The sequence below is a fragment of the Xenopus laevis genome, chromosome 4L (genome assembly GCF_017654675.1).
Source record: "Xenopus laevis strain J_2021 chromosome 4L, Xenopus_laevis_v10.1, whole genome shotgun sequence".
NCBI classification, from domain to species: domain Eukaryota; kingdom Metazoa; phylum Chordata; class Amphibia; order Anura; family Pipidae; genus Xenopus; species Xenopus laevis.
The window spans coordinates 71,974,990-71,996,266 of NC_054377.1; the positions used below are offsets into that span (position 1 = coordinate 71,974,990).

Below are 21,277 nucleotides of genomic sequence, written 5' to 3' on the forward strand. Positions count from 1 at the left end.
GCCCACTTTGTTGCTGGTTACGTAGCACACACCTTCCCACAGTTTCCCACTCACCGTTGTCACTCCCACAGGTCCCATTTCAGTTCTGCTCATATCATTCCAAGGGCACCTTTCTCATTAGCCATTTTGCTTTAGTTCTGGAAAATGATTTGATACAATGCAGAATAAAAATCATGGCACTGTGCTTCAGTGATGCATACTATTAAATACTTTGTTTTTTTTATACATTCTTTAATTCTTGTTTTTGTTTTTCTGTTTGTGATAATACAGCTTGTAGAAAAGTGAAGTTAATTGTATTAAGATACACAGATGATGGGTGCATGCACAATTCTTCTACTGAAAGTGGAAGGAGTATCTTACTGGTGCACTTTGAATGAGTTAAACAGGGAGGGGTAAGGATTACTCCTTTTTGCGTGGGGTGGGACAAGCAGAAGGCATGCATGCTTCTTACAAGTTCCAGCCAACAGCAATACAATAAGCCAAAGAGTTCATCACTCCCAGTTGGCTCTCCTGTATGCACTATGTTGGTTGGGGGCTGTCAGTCTGGGCTGCTGGGGAACATATGGTTACCTCCGGCAGTCTCCAGCACCTGTATGAGACTCACAGGCATCTGACTGCAAGAACCCTTGAATGGTAAGTTGGGGTTTCTCTGTATTTCCTTCCTTTCATTTTTGTTGCCAAACTGCCTGGGTATTAAATCTTCTGGTTAGATTCTATGAAACATAACTGCAAATTAAATGTCATATTTTAAGAGCATTTCTGATTCATAGTTAGTCCTAATAGTTACAATGATATTGCTGTGTAATTACTCATGGGCTATTTTTATATTGAGTTGCCAATATTCTACAGCAGACCCATGCTAGATACCAAATACGGTATATATTATTATTAATATATATTATTTATATAAATCATAACAATGACCCTATGGACAACAGCTGAATCAATCCCTCTTCTTCACTTCTTCATTTGCACATTTTTGTTTTAGGGGGGATTTCAGATAGATACAGATAGATAGATAGATAGATAGATAGATAGATAGATAGATAGGCGGACAGATAGATAGATGACAGATAGCTAGTCCACAAGCGTCATGTGACTTTTCTCTAACAATCAAATGGTACTGTAGGTTACAACCTCTTATGTGACATACACATCTATAAGGAAGCATATACCAAAGGCATATGAAAATCTGCACACATGCTGGGGAACTGGATCATTGACAGTGTGGAGGGGACTGTAAGGCTGAACTACAGTTTAGTTAACACATTTATAAGGGAACATGTAGAGCATATACCAGAGGGGATGTATTTGCACATGTAACTTCACACACATGCCGTAGTGCACATTCAGTTCAGTTTACAGTTCAGTTTACAGTTTCAGATTTCAGAGATTTCAGATCACTAGATAATGGGAAAATATGAAGACAAGTTATGAATATAAAGTAAAGAGGATTTGGGATAGATTTAGTGGGTGGAGTCTTAGATCTTAGATTTCTTTGCCTTTAAGAATATATTTAAATGTTGAAAAAAATGTGAATGAGACCAATTAAGCATGGTATAACGTTGCATACATGGAGGAAGCCTGGCAAAATCTGAAAAGTGTTATAAAAGAATTGTGTTTTGAGGGATAATTGGGGAGAAGTATAACGGGCAGCAAGTAGAGTATTTGAAGATGAGAATTGTAATAAGGTGCAGAGATAAAATTACTTTTAGAATGACAAACCATTAAAATATAAGGATACTTTAGCTAAAACACATTATAATGAAGATATGTAAAAACAAACTAGATTTCATTCAGTGAAAAATGTATGAATTAAAGGGCTTCCCCATCTTCATTTATTAGATGATGGATGAGAGATAGATTAGATGGATGGCTGTTTGTGAAAAGATTCACTTGTTTGAGACTTGTGCCATCAGTCCCTTTGCAAGTTGGGCTTTCCAATGTTACCTACACAGACTGATGTACTAGCCATCTTGAATTTGTGTGGTTCAGTAAGCTGTTTACTCAATGAAGAATGTCTAAATTGCCCAATACAGGATCTGCCAATGGGGTACCTGTAGGCTGCTGTGGTCTGACAGAAGGGTTAAGGAAATTGTAGGATTTGGAATTAAGACAATCTCACTATCTTCAATCAAGTGTTTAGTCCGATCAGCAACCTGATAAAAAGGGTGTGTCATGTTGCATCACATGGAGCCAAATTCACTGTTAAATCTCACTCTATTTGTATATCAAAGGCAAAGATGCCCCCTTAGTTACCTGATGTTACACACACATTAGTTATATATGCCAGTAGTGGGAATGGTGAGTTGGCACACTGGGGACAAAGGTAATGATTGCTTGACACACTGGTAATATGTCATGATATGGAAGTGATTTGGCTTTCATTGCCTATTTAATGTTTCTTTCTTCTGCATCTGGGTATGGCTGGCTGGCTGGCATGGTTAAGGAAAGTGGAGAGGGAAAGTTCCAGAGGTGAAGGGGGTTAAATAGAAGCAGTTACAGGCTGGGAGAGGGGACACATTTTAAATGTTGTGTAAAAAAAACAATGCTGGATTACACTAAACATTGCCAAATTAGTGACATGGTACACCAGTGTAAATTTCTGGAGATAAAAAGCTTCATACAGACATTTACACCACGTTCTAAATCAATGGGTTACTCCAGTGTCCAACACGGTGTGCTGAGTGTATGTAGTATCCACTCCACCTTCTTTCACTTGGAGGGTGATGTGCAATATGTTAGATTAGATTGTCAGAGGCAAGTCTGCACCTACTTACCTTGTTTTGACTCGTGCTCCTTGCATATATTATATTATGCCTGCAGGAAAAACAAGCAGTAGATAATCAGCAAACAGATATTTCCTGTATTTAATGGGCTGCTTAGAGTGACTAGTGTAATGACCCAGGTTGTCATCTTAGTGCATTTTGATGAACTACAGATACAGATTGCATCCATTGTTTAAAACACATACTGCACCATAGATAATATATGAAGATCAGATATCGGATTAGCACAGCAGTTAACAAAATATTTTATATATATAAGCTTGTGAAACAAGTATGCAAATTGCACTGGCAATGGCATTATATGTATTGCAGTAAGACCCCTGTTTATTGTTTTTTTCAGCATTGAGGTTACCGTGTCTTTAAAGGCCCTTTGCGATAAACAGTATATGCCATTTCACATAGCTGCCAACTGTATTTTTTGAATAAATACCCTTTTAAAACCACTGGCTCTCCAGGGCCCATGCCTTTATGTGTTTGGCAATTAGCAATTTACCTATTTAAGCATTTCCAAGCATTTTTTAATTTCCTCAGTGTAATAGTTACATTAAAGTGGGCTAAAAGTTAATTGAAAATGTACTTGTGTTGTATTATTTAATGAGCTTTAAGCACAGGATGAAGTTAGTCCCCCAATCCCTACAGTCAGAGTTTTATAGCAATCTGCTGTGGATTCAGGTTACAAAATGTTTTTGCAATAAACCAAGGACATCGGTAGCATTCTTACAGGTTTACTAGAAAACAGCTCCGGCTTTACAGGTTTGTATTTTATGTTACTCAATTTTTAGTTTAACTCATTTGGCATAAAAACGTCTGTATGCTGTGTAATTAAACAGCAACGAAAGGGAAAGGTAAGATGACCTGTTTCGCCTTAAGAAATTTGATTCAACCGTTGGGAACTGGGTCAATGCACACCCGTGAGTGTTAGAGCAATGAATGAAGGATATAATTATTAGGAGTACATATTCACATGATTTTATCTGACAGAATATTAAACTTCTGGCTTTAACTTGTAAGGGTGGGGATATGGGATGTCTTCTCACAAACACTGAAACTAGATGCCACCTAATGCTGGTAGCACTTTATCCAAGAGCCAAGCCACAGGTCTTTGTGCAGAGGCCTGCTGCAACTCATACAATGCAAGACGCAGTAAAATGACTCATTCTCATACACTGAACAACAATTATAACTGATGACATCACTATGCACTCTTGTGTATTATATTTATAATATGCAATTTTGTATATCAAATCCTTATATCATAACCCATGCTTAGTGATGTCATCAGTTATAATCGGTGCTTAGTAATATACAAGTATGGGACCTGTTTTCTGGATAATGGATATTTCTGTAATTTGGATCTTCATACCTTAAGTCTACTAGAAAATCATGTAAACATTAAATAAACCCAATAAGCTGGTTTTGCTTTTAATAAGGATGAATTATATCTTAATTTGGATCAAGTACAAGGTCCTGTTTTATTATTCGAGAGAAAAAGGAAAGCATTTGTAAAAAACTGTATTATTGTGATAAATCGAGTCTATGGGAGATGGCCTTTTCGTTATTTGGAGCTTTCTGGATAATAGGTTATCAGATAATGGCTCCCATACCTGTTACCAGTGTCACATAATTCACTGGAAAAAATAATGTCCCCCTGTTGTAAAATATGAGGATATTAGAAGTCATCAATTAGAAGTCATCACCTTTATATGGTCATGGAACTCCTCAGTGACTTAATAATATCCTTATACAGAAGTACATGGTATGGTTGTAACAGATACAGAAAAGGCAAATGTGTTAAATCAGTTCTTTTCTTCAGTGTATACAATAGAGAAGTCTGGGTTCACAGGCTCACTTTATAACTGCACGAATGGTTTAGCTCAATCTAGTCAGTGGCTGACTCAGGATATGATTCAAAAAGCTTTAATACAAATTAATGTAAACAAGGCTCCAGGGCCTGATGGCATACACCCCCAGGTTCTAAGAGAGCTTAGTTCAGTTTTAGACCAGCCCTTATTTCTGATTTTCTCAGATTCACTGTCATCTGGTATGGTGCCTATGGATTGGAGAAAAGATGATGTTATTCCAATATTTAAAAAGGGATTACGTTCTCAACCTGGCAATTATAGGCCAGTAAGCTTGACATCTGTGGTGGGCAAATTATTTGAAGGCTTGTTAAGGGATCACATTCAAAATTTTGTCCTAATGAATGGCATTATGAGCAACATTCAGCATGGCTTTATGAAGGATAGGTCATGTCAGACAAATTTGATTGCATTTTATGATGTGGTAAGTAAGATTCTGGACAGTGGGGGGGCAGTAGATGTGATCTATTTGGATTTTGACAAAGCGTTTGATACTGTGCCCCACAAACAACTGCTTTCTAAACTAAGGTCTGTTGGGCTTAATGAAGTCGTTTGCATGTGGATAGGAAACTGGCTACAGGATCAGTACAGAGGGTGGTTGTTAATGGGACATTCTCTACTTGGAGTAAGGTTCTTAGTGGGGTCCCCCAGGGCTCAGTATTGGGTCCACTTTTATTTAACTTGTTCATTAATGACTTAGGGGAGGGTGTTGTAAGTAATGTATCAGTGTTTGCAGATGACACAAAATTATCCAGCCCAATTAATTCCATCCAGGATGTGGCATCCTTGCAACAATATCTCGACAAACTGGCAATCTGGGCAGCTAAGTGGCAAATGAGATTCAATGTTAATAAATGTAAAGTCATGCACCTGGGATGTAAACATATCCAAGCCACTTATACTCTTAATGGGACTGCACTAGGCAAATCCATTATGGAAAAGGACCTTGGAGTCCTTGTAGATGATAAACTTGGCTGTAGCAAGCAATGCCAGTCAGCAGCATCAAGGGCAAATAAGGTCTTGAGTTGTATTAAAAGGGGCATAAAGTCAAGGGAGGAGGGGGTCATTTTTCCACTGTATAGAGCACTTGTAAGGCCCAATCTAGAATATGCCGTACAGTTTTGGTCTCCATCACTCAAACAGGACGTTATTGTATTAGAGAGGGTACAGAGAAGGGCAACTAAGCTGGTAAAAGGTATGGAAAATCTTAGCTATGAGGAAAGACTGGCCAAATTGGGGATGTTCACGCTGGAGAAGAGGCGCGATATCATGACTATGTATAGATATACAGTGGTGTGAAGAACTATTTGCCCCCTTCCTGATTTCTTAATCTTTTGCATGTTTGTCACACTTAAATGTTTCTGCTCATCAAAAACCGTTAACTATTAGTCAAAGATAACATAATTGAACACAAAATGCAGTTTTTAAATGAAGGTTTACGTTATTAAGGGAGAAAAAAAACTCCAAATCTACATGGGCCTGTGTGAAAAAGTGATTGCCCCCCTTGTTAAAAAATAACTTAACTGTGGTTTATCACACCTGAGTTCAATTTCAAAGGTTATAAAGCCATTTCTAAAGCTTTGGGACTCCAGCGAACCACAGTGAGAGCCATTATCCACAAATGGCAAAAACATGGAACAGTGGTGAACCTTCCCAGGAGTGGCCGGCCGACCAAAATTACCCCAAGAGCGCAGAGACAACTCATCCGAGAGGCCACAAAAGACCCCAGGACAACATCTAAAGAACTGCAGGCCTCACTTGCCTCAATTAAGGTCAGTGTTCACGACTCCACCATAAGAAAGAGACTGGGCAAAAACGGCCTGCATGGCACATTTCCAAGGGCAAACCACTTTTAAGCAAAAAGAACATTAAGGCTCGTCTCAATTTTGCTAAAAAACATCTCAATGATTGCCAAGACTTTTGGGAAAATACCTTGTGGACCGACGAGACAAAAGTTGAACTTTTTGGAAGGTGCGCGTCCCGTTACATCTGGCGTAAAAGTAACACAGCATTTCAGAAAAAGAACATCATACCAACAGTAAAATATGGTGGTGGTAGTGTGATGGTCTGGGGTTGTTTTGCTGCTTCAGGGCCTGGAAGACTTGCTGTGATAGATGGAACCATGAATTCTACTGTCTACCAAAAAATCCTGAAGGAGAATGTCCGGCCATCTGTTCGTCAACTCAAGCTGAAGCGATCTTGGGTGCTGCAGCAGGACAATGACCCCAAACACACCAGCAAATCCACCTCTGAATGGCTGAAGAAAAACAAAATGAAGACTTTGGAGTGGCCTAGTCAAAGTCCTGACCTGAATCCTATTGAGATGTTGTGGCGTGACCTTAAAAAGGCGGTTCATGCTAGAAAACCCTCAAATAAAGCTGAATTACAACAATTCTGCAAAGATGAGTGGGCCAAAATTCCTCCAGAGCGCTGTAAAAGACTCGTTGCAAGTTATCGCAAACGCTTGATTGCAGTTATTGCTGCTAAGGGTGGCCCAACCAGTTATTAGGTTCAGGGGGCAATTACTTTTTCACACAGGTTTGGATTTCTTTTCTCCCTAAATAATAAAAACCCTCATTTAAAAACTGCATTTTGTGTTTACTTGTGTTATCTTTGACTAATAGTTAAATGTGTTTGATGATCAGAAACATTTTGTGTGACAAACATGCAAAAGAATAAGAAATCAGGAAGGGGGCAAATAGTTTTTCACACCACTGTATAAGGGGATCATATAACAATCTCTCTAATGCTTTATTTACCAGTAAGTCTTTCCAGCTGACACGAGGTCACCCATTCCGATTAGAAGAAAAGAGGTTCCTAAATATTCGGAAGGGGTTTTTTACAGTGAGAGCTGTGAAGATGTGGAATTCTCTCCCTGAATCAGTTGTACTGGCAGATGCATTAGATAGCTTTAAGAAGGGGTTGGATGGCTTTTTAGCAAGTGAGGGAATACAGGGTAAAGGGTAGATAGCACATAGTCCAAGTCTGATTGCCATTTTGGAGTCAGGAAGGAATTTTTCCCCCTCTAAGGCAAATTGGAGAGGCTTCAGATGGGTTTTTTTTTTTTTGCCTTCCTCTGGATCAACTGGCAGATAGGTAGTTAAAAAAAAAAGGTTGAACTCGATGGACATGTGTCTTTTTTCAACCTTACTTACTATGTTACTTACTATGTATGTATGTGGGTGCTGGATCAAATCATTTTGTATAATTATTCACATAGAACCACACTCCAAATTTTTAGTGAATCACATCTCCTGTGTTGCATACAATTTGCATGTCCAACGTTTCGGCCCCCCTTGGCGTTTATCAAGGATTTATGCAATAAAGGAGATGCGATTCACTAAAAATTTGGATTGCGGTTCTATGTGGGTAATTACATTTATTTATTTTTTTAATACTAGAACACTGATTGATTATTCAGTACTGAATGGATCGGTAACAATAGTTTCTTAAATAATGTTATTTTGGCCCAGATCACTAAGCAGATTTCATATGCACTTACCCAAACACACAGCTTAAAACAAAAATATACTTGAATAGAAAGCATGAAGACTTGTACACATGCCGCTGTATATAAATATAGGTAAACTCAAGCAATTGCAAACTATTCATGAGTCTTTAATTACAGAATGCTTTCTCCCTGCTCTAAATCATATAGACAAAGAGAATAGGTAGAACATGATTGGCTTTTTATAGAATCCTTACTATAAAATGACTAAATTAAAGCCTTTTCTTGAAACGCAAACTTTGATCTTCTATTCAAGGCCACATTTTAAGAGCTGCAATTTAGAAAAAAATAAAAACTGTGGTAAGCGCTCATCCTGAAGTAACATTTATAGCAAATCTTTTTTTTTTTTTTACATTTCCCTTTAAGCACAGTGACAAAAAGATATATTTTCATTTGGGAAGCATTTCAGGGTTTCCTTTGTTTCACAATTTGGAAAAAAAAAATTCTGGGTTTTTTCCGCATGAGCCTAATTCTCTCGTTGTTTAATGGATGTGGAATGCGCAGGAGATATGAACTACAATAATAATCTAATGGCCAAACAATGAGTATGTCACTATTTTATATTGACATTGTTGTTCTCACCTGTTTGACCTGCACTTTTTCCTTCTATTTAAAGACCTAAATGAACAGGATACTCTTGTCTTAAAGGGGGGTTGTTCACCTTTGAGTTAAATTTAGTATGATGTAGAGAATGATATTCTGAGACAATTTGCAACTGGTTTTCATTTTTTTTTTATTTGTGGCTTTTGAGTTATTTAGCTTTTTTATTCAGCAGCTCTCCAGTTTGCAATTTCAGCAATCTGGTTGCTAGGGTCCACATTACCCTAGCAACCATGCATTAATTTGAATATGAATAGGAGAGGGACTGAATAGAAAGAAGAATAATTAAAAGTAACAATAACAATGCACGTGTAGCCTTATAGAGCATTTGTTTTTTTGATGGGCTCAGAGACCCCCATTTGATAGCTGGAAAGAGCCAGAAGAAGACTATAAAACTATATAAATTAAAAAAAAAAATCAAGAAGACCAATTAAAGGAACAGTTCAGTGTGACAAAACAAACTGGGCAAATAGATAGGCTGTGCAAAATAAAAAATGTTTCTAATATAGTTAGTTAGGCAAAAATGTAATGAATAAAGACTGGAGTGACTGGATGTCTAACATAATAGCCAGAATCCAACTTCCTGTTTTCAGCTCCATAATTCTGAGTTAGTCAGTGACTTGAAGGGGGGTCACATGGTACATTTCTGTTCAGTGAGTATACAATTGATCCTCAGCATTCAGCTTCAGCTTGCAGATTCAAAAGCAACAGATATGACCCATGTGGCCCCCCCTCAAGTCTCTCATTGGTTACTGCCTGGTAACCAGGGTAACCAGTCAGAGTAAACCAAGAGAGCTGAAAAGCAGGAAGTATTGTTCTGGCTATTATGTTAGACACCCAGTTACTCCAGCCTTTATACATTACATTTTTGCCTAACTAACTATATTAGAAACATGTTTTATTTTGCACAGCCTATCTATTTAGCCAGTTTTCATTTTTACACTGAACAATTCCTTTAAAAAGTCGGTCATTCTATAACATACTAAAAGTTACCTTTAAGGCAAACCACCCCTTTAATGTATGATAAATATATATATATGAACCAGGTTTAGGACTTTTCAACTGGAAGCCCATGGCGGGATTTGGCTACCCAAGAATTGTTTTTATCATAATCACATATCAATAGACTTGTTAGAATAACAATTAAAAAGGCAATCTATATCAAGCATGAGTCAAATAAATAGGACTTCTTTTGAAAATGTGTTTTTTAAATGACATAAATCCATGTGTATGCCTCCCATATGGTAAGTGTGGATTTGGGTCATTGCCTAAATAGAACTGATTTTTAATTTTAATAAATTAAAAAATAAATTGTATGAATTTTTCTGCAACTTTTTTTTACATTGTAACGATTGAATGGGCCATTCTTTTGTTTTACCCCTATCTCTCCCTTTCACCCACTGGAGTCAGGGGAGTTTGTTTGAAAAGAGCTAATGAACTTTGTATAAACAAGCCTCTCCCTTCTTCCAGTTCCAGCCTGTGTTTTTCAGGCTTAAAGGAGAGGAGATATAATCACTGGGGGTTTCCAAATAGTTTTGGGTTTGGGGTTTATGTTTTGATTAACTGCATCCTCTTTCTCCTACAATAGCACATAATAGGTCTCATTTATAAACACTGGACAAATTTGCACCTGGGCAGTAACTCATGGCAACCAATCAGTGATTAGCCTTTTCAGCCAGCTGCAGGTTGAGCATTGAAAACAATCATCTTGGGGTTACTACCCAGGTACAAATTTGCCCAGTGTTTGCAAATGACCCCCAATGTATTTAGTCAACTGAATGGTTTCCATTGTTAACTTAATTGTTAGAATCATTCATTTCAAAGGCAATTGCTGGGTACATAAGCTGGTAAGGCAGCTTTCATCCTGAATGCAAAAGTCATTATTTTGGAGTAGCATTCACCTGACCCAAAAACGTGATGACCATTGAAACTTTCATTAAGCAGACATCAGAATGCATTTAGTGCAAGCACTATAAGTATTGGACTTTGGTTGAACACAGGTGAATTTTGCACATCAAAACGTCCAAAATCAATCCAGCATTTAAAGAAGTGTGTTATTAAAAGCATTTTGAAGAATCACAAGTTTTTAGCAGTGTTTGGCTGGCTGAGCTTTCTTTCTTCCTTTCTCAATCCCAATTGTTACAGCAAACACATCCCATCTCCTGCATAAGACAAGGTTATTCTTACAGTCATAAGGCTGCATTCACCAGTCTGTGCCCAAGAATCTATAACTCCCACTTGAATAAAAGGGCAGATCTGGCACATTCCATCCTAATTCTGTGACAATTAGGGATGTCGCGGACTGTTCGTCTGCGAACTAATTCGCGCGAACATCGACTGTTCGCGTCCGCCGAATGTTCGCGAACGTCGCGCGACGTTCGCCAATTTGGGTTCGCCTTAGCTGGCGCTTATTTTTGACCTCTCACCCCAGACCAGCAGATACATGGCAGCCAATCAGGAAGCTCTCCCTCCTGGACCACCCCTACACCCCCTGGACCACTCTCCTTCCATATATAAACTGAAGCCCTGCAGCGTTTTTTCATTCTGCCTGTGTGTGCTTGGAAGAGCTAGTGTAGGGAGAGAGCTGGTTAGTGATTTGAGGGACAGTTGATAGTAACTTTGCTGGCTAGTAATCTACTTGATACTGCTCTGTATTGTAGGGACAGAACTCTGCAGGGATTTGAGGGACATTTTAGGTTAGGTAGCTTTGCTGGCTAGTAATCTACCTTCTACTGCAGTGCTCTGTATGTAGCTGCTGTGGGCAGCTGTCCTGCTGCTGATCTCTCATCTGCTGACTGCTGCCTGTAACCCAATAGTCCTTGTAAGGACTGCTTTTATTTTCTTTTTTGTTTTTTTACTTTGCTACTATAAGAGCCCAGTGCTATTAGTCTAGCTGTGTTGGGGAGTGGGACTGGTGTGCTGCTCCTCCTAGTAGTTCACCACTACCAGCACCAACCAGAGTCAAAATTGTTACAAAGTATCTTATTTGCACCTGTTAGCTGTTCTGAGCTCTTTGCCAAAAGCTAATTAAGTTAGCTGTTCAGTTCAGAGAAAAGAGGGACTTTCCAGTACAAAAGAGGGACAGGGGGTTGAGTGGTCAAAAGAGGGACAGTTGGGAGGTATGCAAGTGCCACCTAGCTGTGTGAGCTTTTTCACATTCTGTCTAAATAACAATAATAATTCTGTGTCCGTAAACATCACCTGAGTGATACAGCAGCAATAATATATTCCGTATCCACTACTGTATACGTTGCCCTTGCAGGCATTGTTTGCCCAGTCTTTAACCAAGTGCCACCTCGCTGTGTGAGCTTTTTCACATTCCGTGTCCAGAAACATCACCTGAGTGACGTAGTGTGATTTCTGCCCTTTACAGCACAAAACGCAGCGCTGTGTCAACAATGTATTTTTCAGATACATTTTTGCCCTTGATCCCCCTCTGGCATGCCACTGTCCAGGTCGTTGCACCCTTTAAACAACTTTAAAATCATTTTTCTGGCCAGAAATGTCTTTTCTAGCTTTTAAAATTCGCCTTCCAATTGAAGTCTATGGGGTTCGCGACGTTCGCGAACCGTTCGCATTTTTGACGCAAGTTCGCGAATATGTTCGCGAACATTTTTTCCGCCGTTCGCTACATCCCTAGTGACAATGTCCCTACATTATAGATATGCATTCAAAGTGTTCTTAATATTAAAATAGTGATAATAATGTGTTACATACCATCATTCCAGAAAACCATCCATGGGTATTATCAAGCTACCTTCTGCTATTGGTCAAACCTTCCCTCCCATAACCCTTTGTTGACCAACAGCAGCATGCAAGGTGATTCCCAAATATTTATGAGCAAAGAAATAAGGTGCTGTGTACAATGCTCCGAGTGGCCATTTTTTGCACTTTGCCCATTGTGTTGGGCATTCTCCAAATAGCCACAGTGAGTAGCGTGCAGAGACCTGCAGACTTTGCCATGAATGGAATGCTGCGTTAGGCAGTGCTCCATTAAAGTGGAGGGGAGGCACATTGGTGTCCCCCCTCCTACATAGTAACATTGTAAGTAAGGTTGAGAAAAGGCACACTTCCATCAAGTTCAACCTTTTAATTCTATATATAACATGACTAACTGCTAGTTGATCCAGAGGAAGGCAAAAAACCCTAAAGAGGGGGAAAAAATTCCTTCCTGACTACAAGATGGCAATCGGACTAGTCCCTTGATCAACTTGTACTATGAGCTATCTTCCATAACCCTGTATTCCCTCACTTGCTAAAAAGCCATCTAATGTATCAACCTGTACAACTGATTCAGGGAGAGAATTCCACATCTTCACAGTTTTCACTGTAAGAAACCACTTCTGAATATATTTAGGCAGAACCTCCTTAATTCAAATCAGAATGGGTGACCTAGTGTCAGCTGGAAATAAAGCATTAGAGAGATTATTATATGATCCCCTTATATATTTATACATAGTTATCATATCCCCCCTTAAGCACAACCCTAACTCCTGCACCTTGCATGTCATTTAGGTAATCAAGATATGATGCATTAGGAGGAGCAGAATAAATTAAGGTCTAATCTTGTCTTTACCATGTGCCCAAATGCAGGTGGTAAGGACTGGGTTTGCTGCACCTACTAATGCTGTGCTTGTCACTGAGTGTCAGATTTCTTATCAGCAGGGGGTGCAAGTGCTTCAGGAATGAGCACTAAGGGGCACACTCTTGCACTTGCCTATGAATAAATGCGAGATGCACGAAAAGTGTCAGGTGTCTTAATGGATCTAATAAAGATTATGATTTAAGTGACAACCTGCCTTGATTGTCCTAGAGTGCGAGAGCCTGCTAATGTATTTAAATCACTGGCACCCCCATGTTTTCCTGAAAATGATGCTGGAATAACCGTAAACATTTCTATACTCAAATGTAGCATAGTCAGTAAGCACCATAGAGAAACTGAGTAATCCCACATGCATAACTGTCCATGTTCAAGTTTTGACCAATTTAGCCACACAAATTGGATCATACTGTTGAGAGACTCCGCAGCAGTGTGCTTTTTTAATTTTACAATGATTATGATTATTATAGTGTTCAAAAAGTATTTATTTGAATGCTTTCCCCAGAATATTTTTTACTTGGATCCTACAGGAATTTGAAACTGACCACATGACCTATTTGATCCATCAGTTCAATCATTCTTTACAAATTACTGATTTGGCCAAAGTATTGATTAATTGTTCCAAAACCCGGTTAGCTGATGTGCTTGAGCAGACTCCATGGCTCCTGGTGATCATTTCAGTTGCCCCATTAATGACTGGATCTAAGCAAAAATTGACTTTGTATTAATTATGCTGCCTTGTTTGTAGACAGGCCAGCTACAAACCAAAACAACTGTAATCCTATGTTCCCATACTCATTAATTCATGTCTCTACACATCCTTATCAATTCCCAATCAGACTTACTGCCACTCACAGGGTTAAATCAAATGTCCTGCAAAAGGAAAACTAAAATGTGTCAGAAACACTCATCTAGCCATGGTGGCTTTTTGGATGCCTTCAAGGCACTTGCACAATGTTCTGAATTCCTGAGCAGGAAGCCTTCTAATATTGCAAAATACTGTATTTGTCATGAAGGCACCAATCTGTTATAAACATACATAAAAATGATACACAAAAATTAAATTTTTCCTTTTATTAAAATATATTTATATACTAAAATATATTTAGTCAGCTATAAACCATGATGCCTCACTATAGACCAATAATCTCCTGAAATACAATGGGGAAAAGGGAAAATTAAATTAATTTCGCTACATTTTCAGCTTGCCTATTTGTCAAATAACAGCTTTCAGAAGGAAGACTTTGAATCTATTCTCAAGTAAATGAACTGAGCAAGTTTGTTTGCCTTTAGGAGTTTCTTTTTTATTACCTGGCTGTTTGTGTTTTTTCTTGCAAAAGAGAGCCTACTAAAGCACAGGCCAGCTGTGTGTACTCTATAACTAAATACTAATTACAGTATTCTACTTGTCTGTGGTTAAAAGTTCTTATTTCTTTCTAAGGTCTCTGGCATGAAATAAAATGGGAACCAATCTTCTCTCATGGACCTTTCCACTTCACTAGGATTATAGGATTTCCATAGGTAAGCAGATACAGTTCATCTCTTTGGCATTGAAATAATAGCCTGTATAGTGTTGTTTATGTTAAGGGCATGTAGCATCTGCCTGTATTTTATACAATTATAATATAACATCAAGTTAAGGAAAAATTGTTGCTTAAGTCTGTGTTTATTTATCAAGGCACATGAGGCAAAAAGGACATTGTGGGAGAACCAATATTTATATAATGAAGGATTCTACAATCTATAAAACTTTAGCTATTGTACCAACATCCACCAACAGCTTTTTATTTTTTTGTGGGCTCTTTGACATGCACCAGCTGTAACTGAACTACATAGGGAACCATATATGTTTTTTATGCACACATTTCATTGACACCCTAATTTATTTCATCAAGCCTAACAAAGTGGAGGGTTACATGGTTTGCGAAACGGGCTACAGTACAAGAAAATGCACTGGGATAAATGTAAGTTACCAATCTAGTCTAGGTAGTCTGCTTTTTTTAATATAGATTCTATATTGGAGTGCCATTACGTTTGATAAGGGCTGTCCAACTTGATGGATTTGGAAAGCTAAAGCAAATTTTCTATTAACAGACCTCATTGCGTTACATCATAATTGTAATATAAGCAAGCCTGGAGTTATGCATATTATCTGTGAATTTTTCCATGGCCTCAATTGAGGTGAGCATTCAAAGGTACAGTTCCTCCAACCCTCAGTCTTCCCAACCCTCAAAGTATATATATATATATATATATATATATATATATATATATATATATATATATATATATATATATATATATATATATATATATATATACACACACACACACAAAACACTGTATATAGTATTGGCAGGGTAATGTGTCAAGTTTCTAAAACTAGCTAAACTGATACTTGATCAAGGCTATAGCAAAGAATGGTATTCCCAAAGAAGGAACAATGCAGGGTGGTGTAAGTTTCTAATATAATTCGAGACAACACAAAAGAAAAAAAAGAAGCTGAAGATTCAGAAAAACTATATCCCCCTATATTATTATGAGCAAAAAACTCAATGGCATTTTAAACAATTTTGACAAATTTATAAAAATGTAGAAAATGATTTTCTCTTAATAATGGCCTGGGCTTTCCTCTCTAGCTATTCGACATTGGAATGATGTAAGGGACATGGAAAGGGTAATACCCTTGAGCCACTTTCTTACCTATATTTTCCAAGGTTTCTAACACAAGTATATTACCCTTTCCTTGTCCTTTAAGGCACTACAGATTATTCTCTTTAGACACCAATAATGAATAAAGTGTATTTTCCTTCTCTTGGCCCTACAGAATGCTAGGTTCAACATCAGGATGAACATCTGTCACTATGATAAGCGCATGGACTTTTTCTACAATCGCAGCAATTCTCAGACAGAGAATGACTGGACGGGGACAAAACTGATCATTGTACTGTGCTTTGGAGCATGCTGTTGCCTCTTTATTTTTGTTTCCAACTTGCTGGTTATAGCAGCAGTGATTATAAACAAGAGATTCCACTACCCATTCTATTACCTGCTCGCTAACTTGGCAGCAGCAGACTTTTTTGCTGGGATTGCCTATGTGTTTCTAATGTTCCATACTGGACCAGTGTCTAAGACATTAACTGTCAATAGGTGGTTCCTGCGTCAGGGTCTTCTGGATACAAGCATGTCGGCGTCATTGGCTAACTTGTTGGTAATTGCAGTGGAGAGACACATATGCATTGTCCGAATGAGAATTCACAGCAATCTGACAAAAAGAAGAGTAACATTTCTCATTTTATTAATTTGGGCCATTGCCATATTTATGGGTGCTGTCCCCACATTAGGATGGAACTGTATCTGCAATATAACAACTTGCTCCTCGCTAGCTCCCATCTATAGCAGGAGTTATTTAACTTTTTGGACAGTCTCAAACCTGGCTGTCTTTGTAATCATGTTGGTGGTCTACTTGAGAATATATATGTACGTTCAGAGAAAAACCACTGTCTTGTCTCCTCATACTACTGGCTCTATCAACCGGAGGAGGACACCAATAAAGTTGATGAAGACTGTTATGGCTGTTCTAGGTAAGATTATGTAATGTGAAAATAACTAAGCAGTCCTGTGCAATCTACATGATTTTTGGGCAGCCTGTTAGCTGGTACCTTTATCATTCTGAAAGGCTCACCTTTTCTCTTCCCTCTGATATGCTAATGGATACTGCACTAGTGCAAGAATCAGTACAATGTGAGTTGTGGTATTTTGCAATTTATTTTACTGGGCTTTCTCAGGAAATAGAATTGACATGTTATGCAGCACTTTTCAGATATTGTACATCATTTACATCAGTGCCTGCCTCAGTGGAGCTTATAGACTAAGGTTGTACCACACACAAACATACACTGTCCCACCAGGGGCCAAACACCCTGCCTGTAAGTTTTCCAAATTAGATGCAGGGTCAACAGAGATACATCATGCACTAGTGGTCAGACTCAATCCCAGGACCCCAGGTGAGCAAGGCGCCAATGCTAAATACTGATAAATAATGCTAAATGCAGTAAGCAGTAAAGGTTAACAAGCAACATAAAAGATGCCAGCATTTAGACTTCACATCACAACCCATTAAGATATACATTTGCATTCAACAAAGATAACCCCAACTGGTGGCTCATGAGCAACATGTTGCTCACAAACCCCTTGATCTTGCTCCCAGTGGCCAAAAAGCAGGTGCTTATTTTTCAAATCCTGGCTTGAAGGTAAGACGTAGTTGCCAAACAGAGCCTTGTGTAGGCTGCAAGTCTACATAGGGGCTAGTCAACTACAGCCCCCTAGGAACTTTTTGAATGGTTATGTTACTAACAGACATTTGTATCCTACAGTAAAAAAGGGGAGTTAATAAATTATATAATATTAGGAATCCAATGAGGTCCAATTACCAATAGGTACAATTGTAAGCATATTTGATTCATGGTTCATTTTTTAACTAGTATCAATCACAATTAATTCAGCACTAGCACTTTACAATAATGTTTTTAAAAAGAAAATAAATAATTTGTCATTAATTAGAATGAATTGACATTTCTTTTATAAGTGAGTTTTATTCACGGTCAATGAAATCACGTCAATTAATACAGGTCACTTTATAAATTACTTCTCAACTGATTAATTTGGCACCAATTCACTTTAACAATTGAGTGTTGGTTAGGCACAAAATACATGTATTATATAATTGATTAATCAGATACTAGTTTGGGAAACGATTTAAATCTTTTGCTAGACAGACATTTGTATCCCTAATGTCTATAATGATATTTAACTTGGGAGAGGCACAGGTATTGACCATAATAAAGCCTGAGGTGAAGTGACGCACAAAAAAACAGAGAAGGAAAGATTGGTGCAATGCGTGGTGTGGGGGATGAGAGGGGCTTATGGATAAGAGGATGGTATTCCTGTTGGAGCTACTTGCTTAGTGAGAGTATATGCCAGCTAGCGTCCTTGAAAGAGAGCATTGTTTTATGATCTGGGTGTTTACTTTTTACAATTTCCTGCTCTTTTATTTTCACTCGTGTTGGGACCTGCAGATATTTCAGTTACAAGCCTTTGTGCACCTTCTTTCATCACAGCCTTAATTCAAAAGGCCTTGAACTGGAAAAACCTCCCAGTCAATAGATCTTGTCTTAAATACAAGATTTAAGGAAAGATGGGTTTGGATGACTCCCTAATGCATGTATATATATATATATATATATATATATATATATATATATATATATATATATATATATATATAATATGTATCGATGTGGACCAGTCATCCTATCCACACTGATCAGTTTGCCTTAGCTATCACTCACCTATAAATAAAAAGCATTAATTGAAGGTAACGAAACCACCTATTAGCAGTTACCTACAGTATGTCACACACCACATAAAATAGAACACAGAAGATTCATTGTTTGCAGATTTGCATGTAAAAGGTTTAGTGATTCCATTTTGGTTTTCAGCAGAGGCTATGATCTGTAGACATGTACAAAAAAGTCCTTTGAATTCGTTTTTAGGTTGGTTCATTGGGGGTACTGTAATAAATGGTCTTAAATTTGCTCTTCAGCTTTTTTTTTTTTATTTTAGTAGTAGTAGTAGTAGTAGTAGTAGTAGTAGTAGTAGTATATATATATAGTATATAGTATATTTTAGTAGTAGTAGTACATCAGCTGAAAACAAACATCTGATTTACTTTATTTCTTTTATTACATGGGCCACATCAAACATCAAACCTTGCAGGACAACACAAAATATGATAAAATAATAAAATACCAAAATAACCCAGTTACTTATTTGTGTGGCTAAATGAGTAACCGAATATTTGGGCACTGGACCTCCAGTTTCACTAACTTGTTCTACAATATAATCAGTTGCTACCCACAGTATATACAGCTTCACAGCTAGGGTAGCGTCTTCTCGAGAATATTCATTATCTGTCCCTGGATTGGAACATACAGTGTCTGCATGTTCTCCTTCTACATTTTGTCAATCTTCTTTATATATTTTATTACTACATACTGTATAGAATTAAATGGTGTTCGATTTTCTGTCATAATCTATACTATACGGACTAAGTGCAATTAGGGTTATATTTATTTTCTGGCATGTTACAGCATAGTGATATTTGTAAAATAAATGTTTATCTATAAATACTGTACATTATTTCCATGAATATTTCTGTTCTCTAGATGTATGATGTTACATTTATCAATACTGAAATCTAATTTTTTATTACGGTTGGCATTTATCAGTTTATCTATACCACTAAGAGTTTAGGATTTGTAATCACTAACCAACATGGACATCATTTTGCAGTGTCAAATGCAAGGTCCGTTAAAGGGATTCGGTCACAATTTTTATGGTATAGTTTTTATTACTACATTACACTGTACCATTTACAATTTTACTCTTGAACCAATAAATTTATATTTTTTAGTTATAATAGTGGTGTGTAGGCAGTCAATTTAGGTCATTGTACCTGTTCCTGTGCTTTCAGAAAGAGCCAGCATTTTACAAAGGAACTGCTTTCAGATAAATTATTTTTCCTCCAATGTAAATGGAAGAGGCGTAGTGGGCTTTGGTTTTGTACTATTAAGTGCTATTCTCTCTTAAGTGCTATATAGGAGCATTTTTAGCATGTAGGTGTCAGGAAGCTAATATCTTGTTACCTTTCCAGTGTTTTGTTGTTAGGCTGCTGGGGGGAAAGGGGTGCTCCAACTTGCAGAGCAGAAGAATCTCAAATTTAAAAATGTAATTTAAAAAAATCTGTTTTCTCATTTGAAAAATGGATTTCAATTCTGCATTTTGATGAATTTTGTAAAAAAAAAAAAGTTTTCGCATTAAAGGCAATGTTAAAAGAACAGATCCCCAGGCTACGCCACATTTTTGCTATGTATATTTCCACTACTTGTTCCCATCTTAAAGTGGCCCAGACATAGAGAAGGTCATTCATTTGGCTTGTGGTGAGCAACAAAGCAAGAATTAGTAAATAACTTTCCGTAAATTATCTTGGTACTTGTGCTGATCCTGTTGGTGCAGTCACATATCAGGTGATTTATAACTCAAAAATGAGTGAGCATTTTAAAGCGGTAACCACAATGTCAGGGTCAGTATGATTACTACATTAGTCTATGGTGTGGTTTGGTACAAGTATATCGCTGCCTGATGAGCTAGGAATCATGTGGGATGCAAAAGCTGATTTTATTGTTAGAAAGACTAAGAATGTCCATTATACAACTCATTATGAAATTCTATAAAAAAGGATATCAACATGCAACAAGATGCCATTATTAGGAGCATACCACTAGTGTTATGGGTTATTCATGCCTCACTGAGAAAACTTTGCCTTTCATGAAGCAGTTTATTTTTATTCATATATCTTCACAATGTAATTAAGGATGGAATAACTGTAAACTAACATATTATTTTTCATCTAAGGACATTCTATTGTAAGGAAAACTATCAGCGAAAAGTTCATAGTCCCTATTTAATTTATTGTTTTCTCTACTTCAGTGCATGGATGCTAAAATATTTTTAATTTCTTTATCTAGGTGCATTTGTTATATGCTGGACACCAGGAATGGTGGTTTTACTTCTTGATGGCCTTAACTGTACCAAATGTGGGGTACAGCATGTAAAACGGTGGTTTCTCCTGCTTGCCTTGATGAATTCTATCATGAACCCTGTCATATACTCTTATAAAGATGACGAGATGTGGCGGACTTTCAAGAAGATGATTTGCTGTCTGCTTTACAAAAGAAGAGGGCATCGTCCGTCAAGAATGTCTTCGACAGTGCATAGTACCAGGAGCAACGATACCACCAGTCATTATATAGAGGAGGTTAACAACCACTCCCCCACTTTGAAGGACATATGACCTGAA

The 21,277-nt window shown here is 37.6% G+C and overlaps 1 protein-coding gene across 1 annotated transcript; it reads left to right on the plus strand.

Moving 5' to 3' along the window:
- The first annotated feature begins 432 nt into the window (after positions 1-432).
- On the plus strand, positions 433-21,277 carry lpar3.L (lysophosphatidic acid receptor 3 L homeolog). Its single transcript, XM_018258147.2, has 4 exons — positions 433-633; positions 14,798-14,877; positions 16,184-16,940; positions 20,946-21,277. Exons 3-4 carry the CDS (start codon positions 16,205-16,207, stop codon positions 21,269-21,271), a joined length of 1,062 nt encoding a protein of 353 aa, XP_018113636.1. The 5' UTR covers positions 433-633; positions 14,798-14,877; positions 16,184-16,204; the 3' UTR covers positions 21,272-21,277.

What these genes read in the sequence shown, in the direction of transcription:
- lpar3.L (XM_018258147.2), top strand. Translation starts at nt 16,205, where the DNA reads ATGAACATCTGTCACTATGATAAGCGCATGGACTTTTTCTACAATCGC. An exon ending in GACTGTTATGGCTGTTCTAG is followed by an intron (nt 16,941 to 20,945) that starts GTAAGATTATGT and finishes TTCTTTATCTAG; the next exon opens with GTGCATTTGTTATATGCTGG.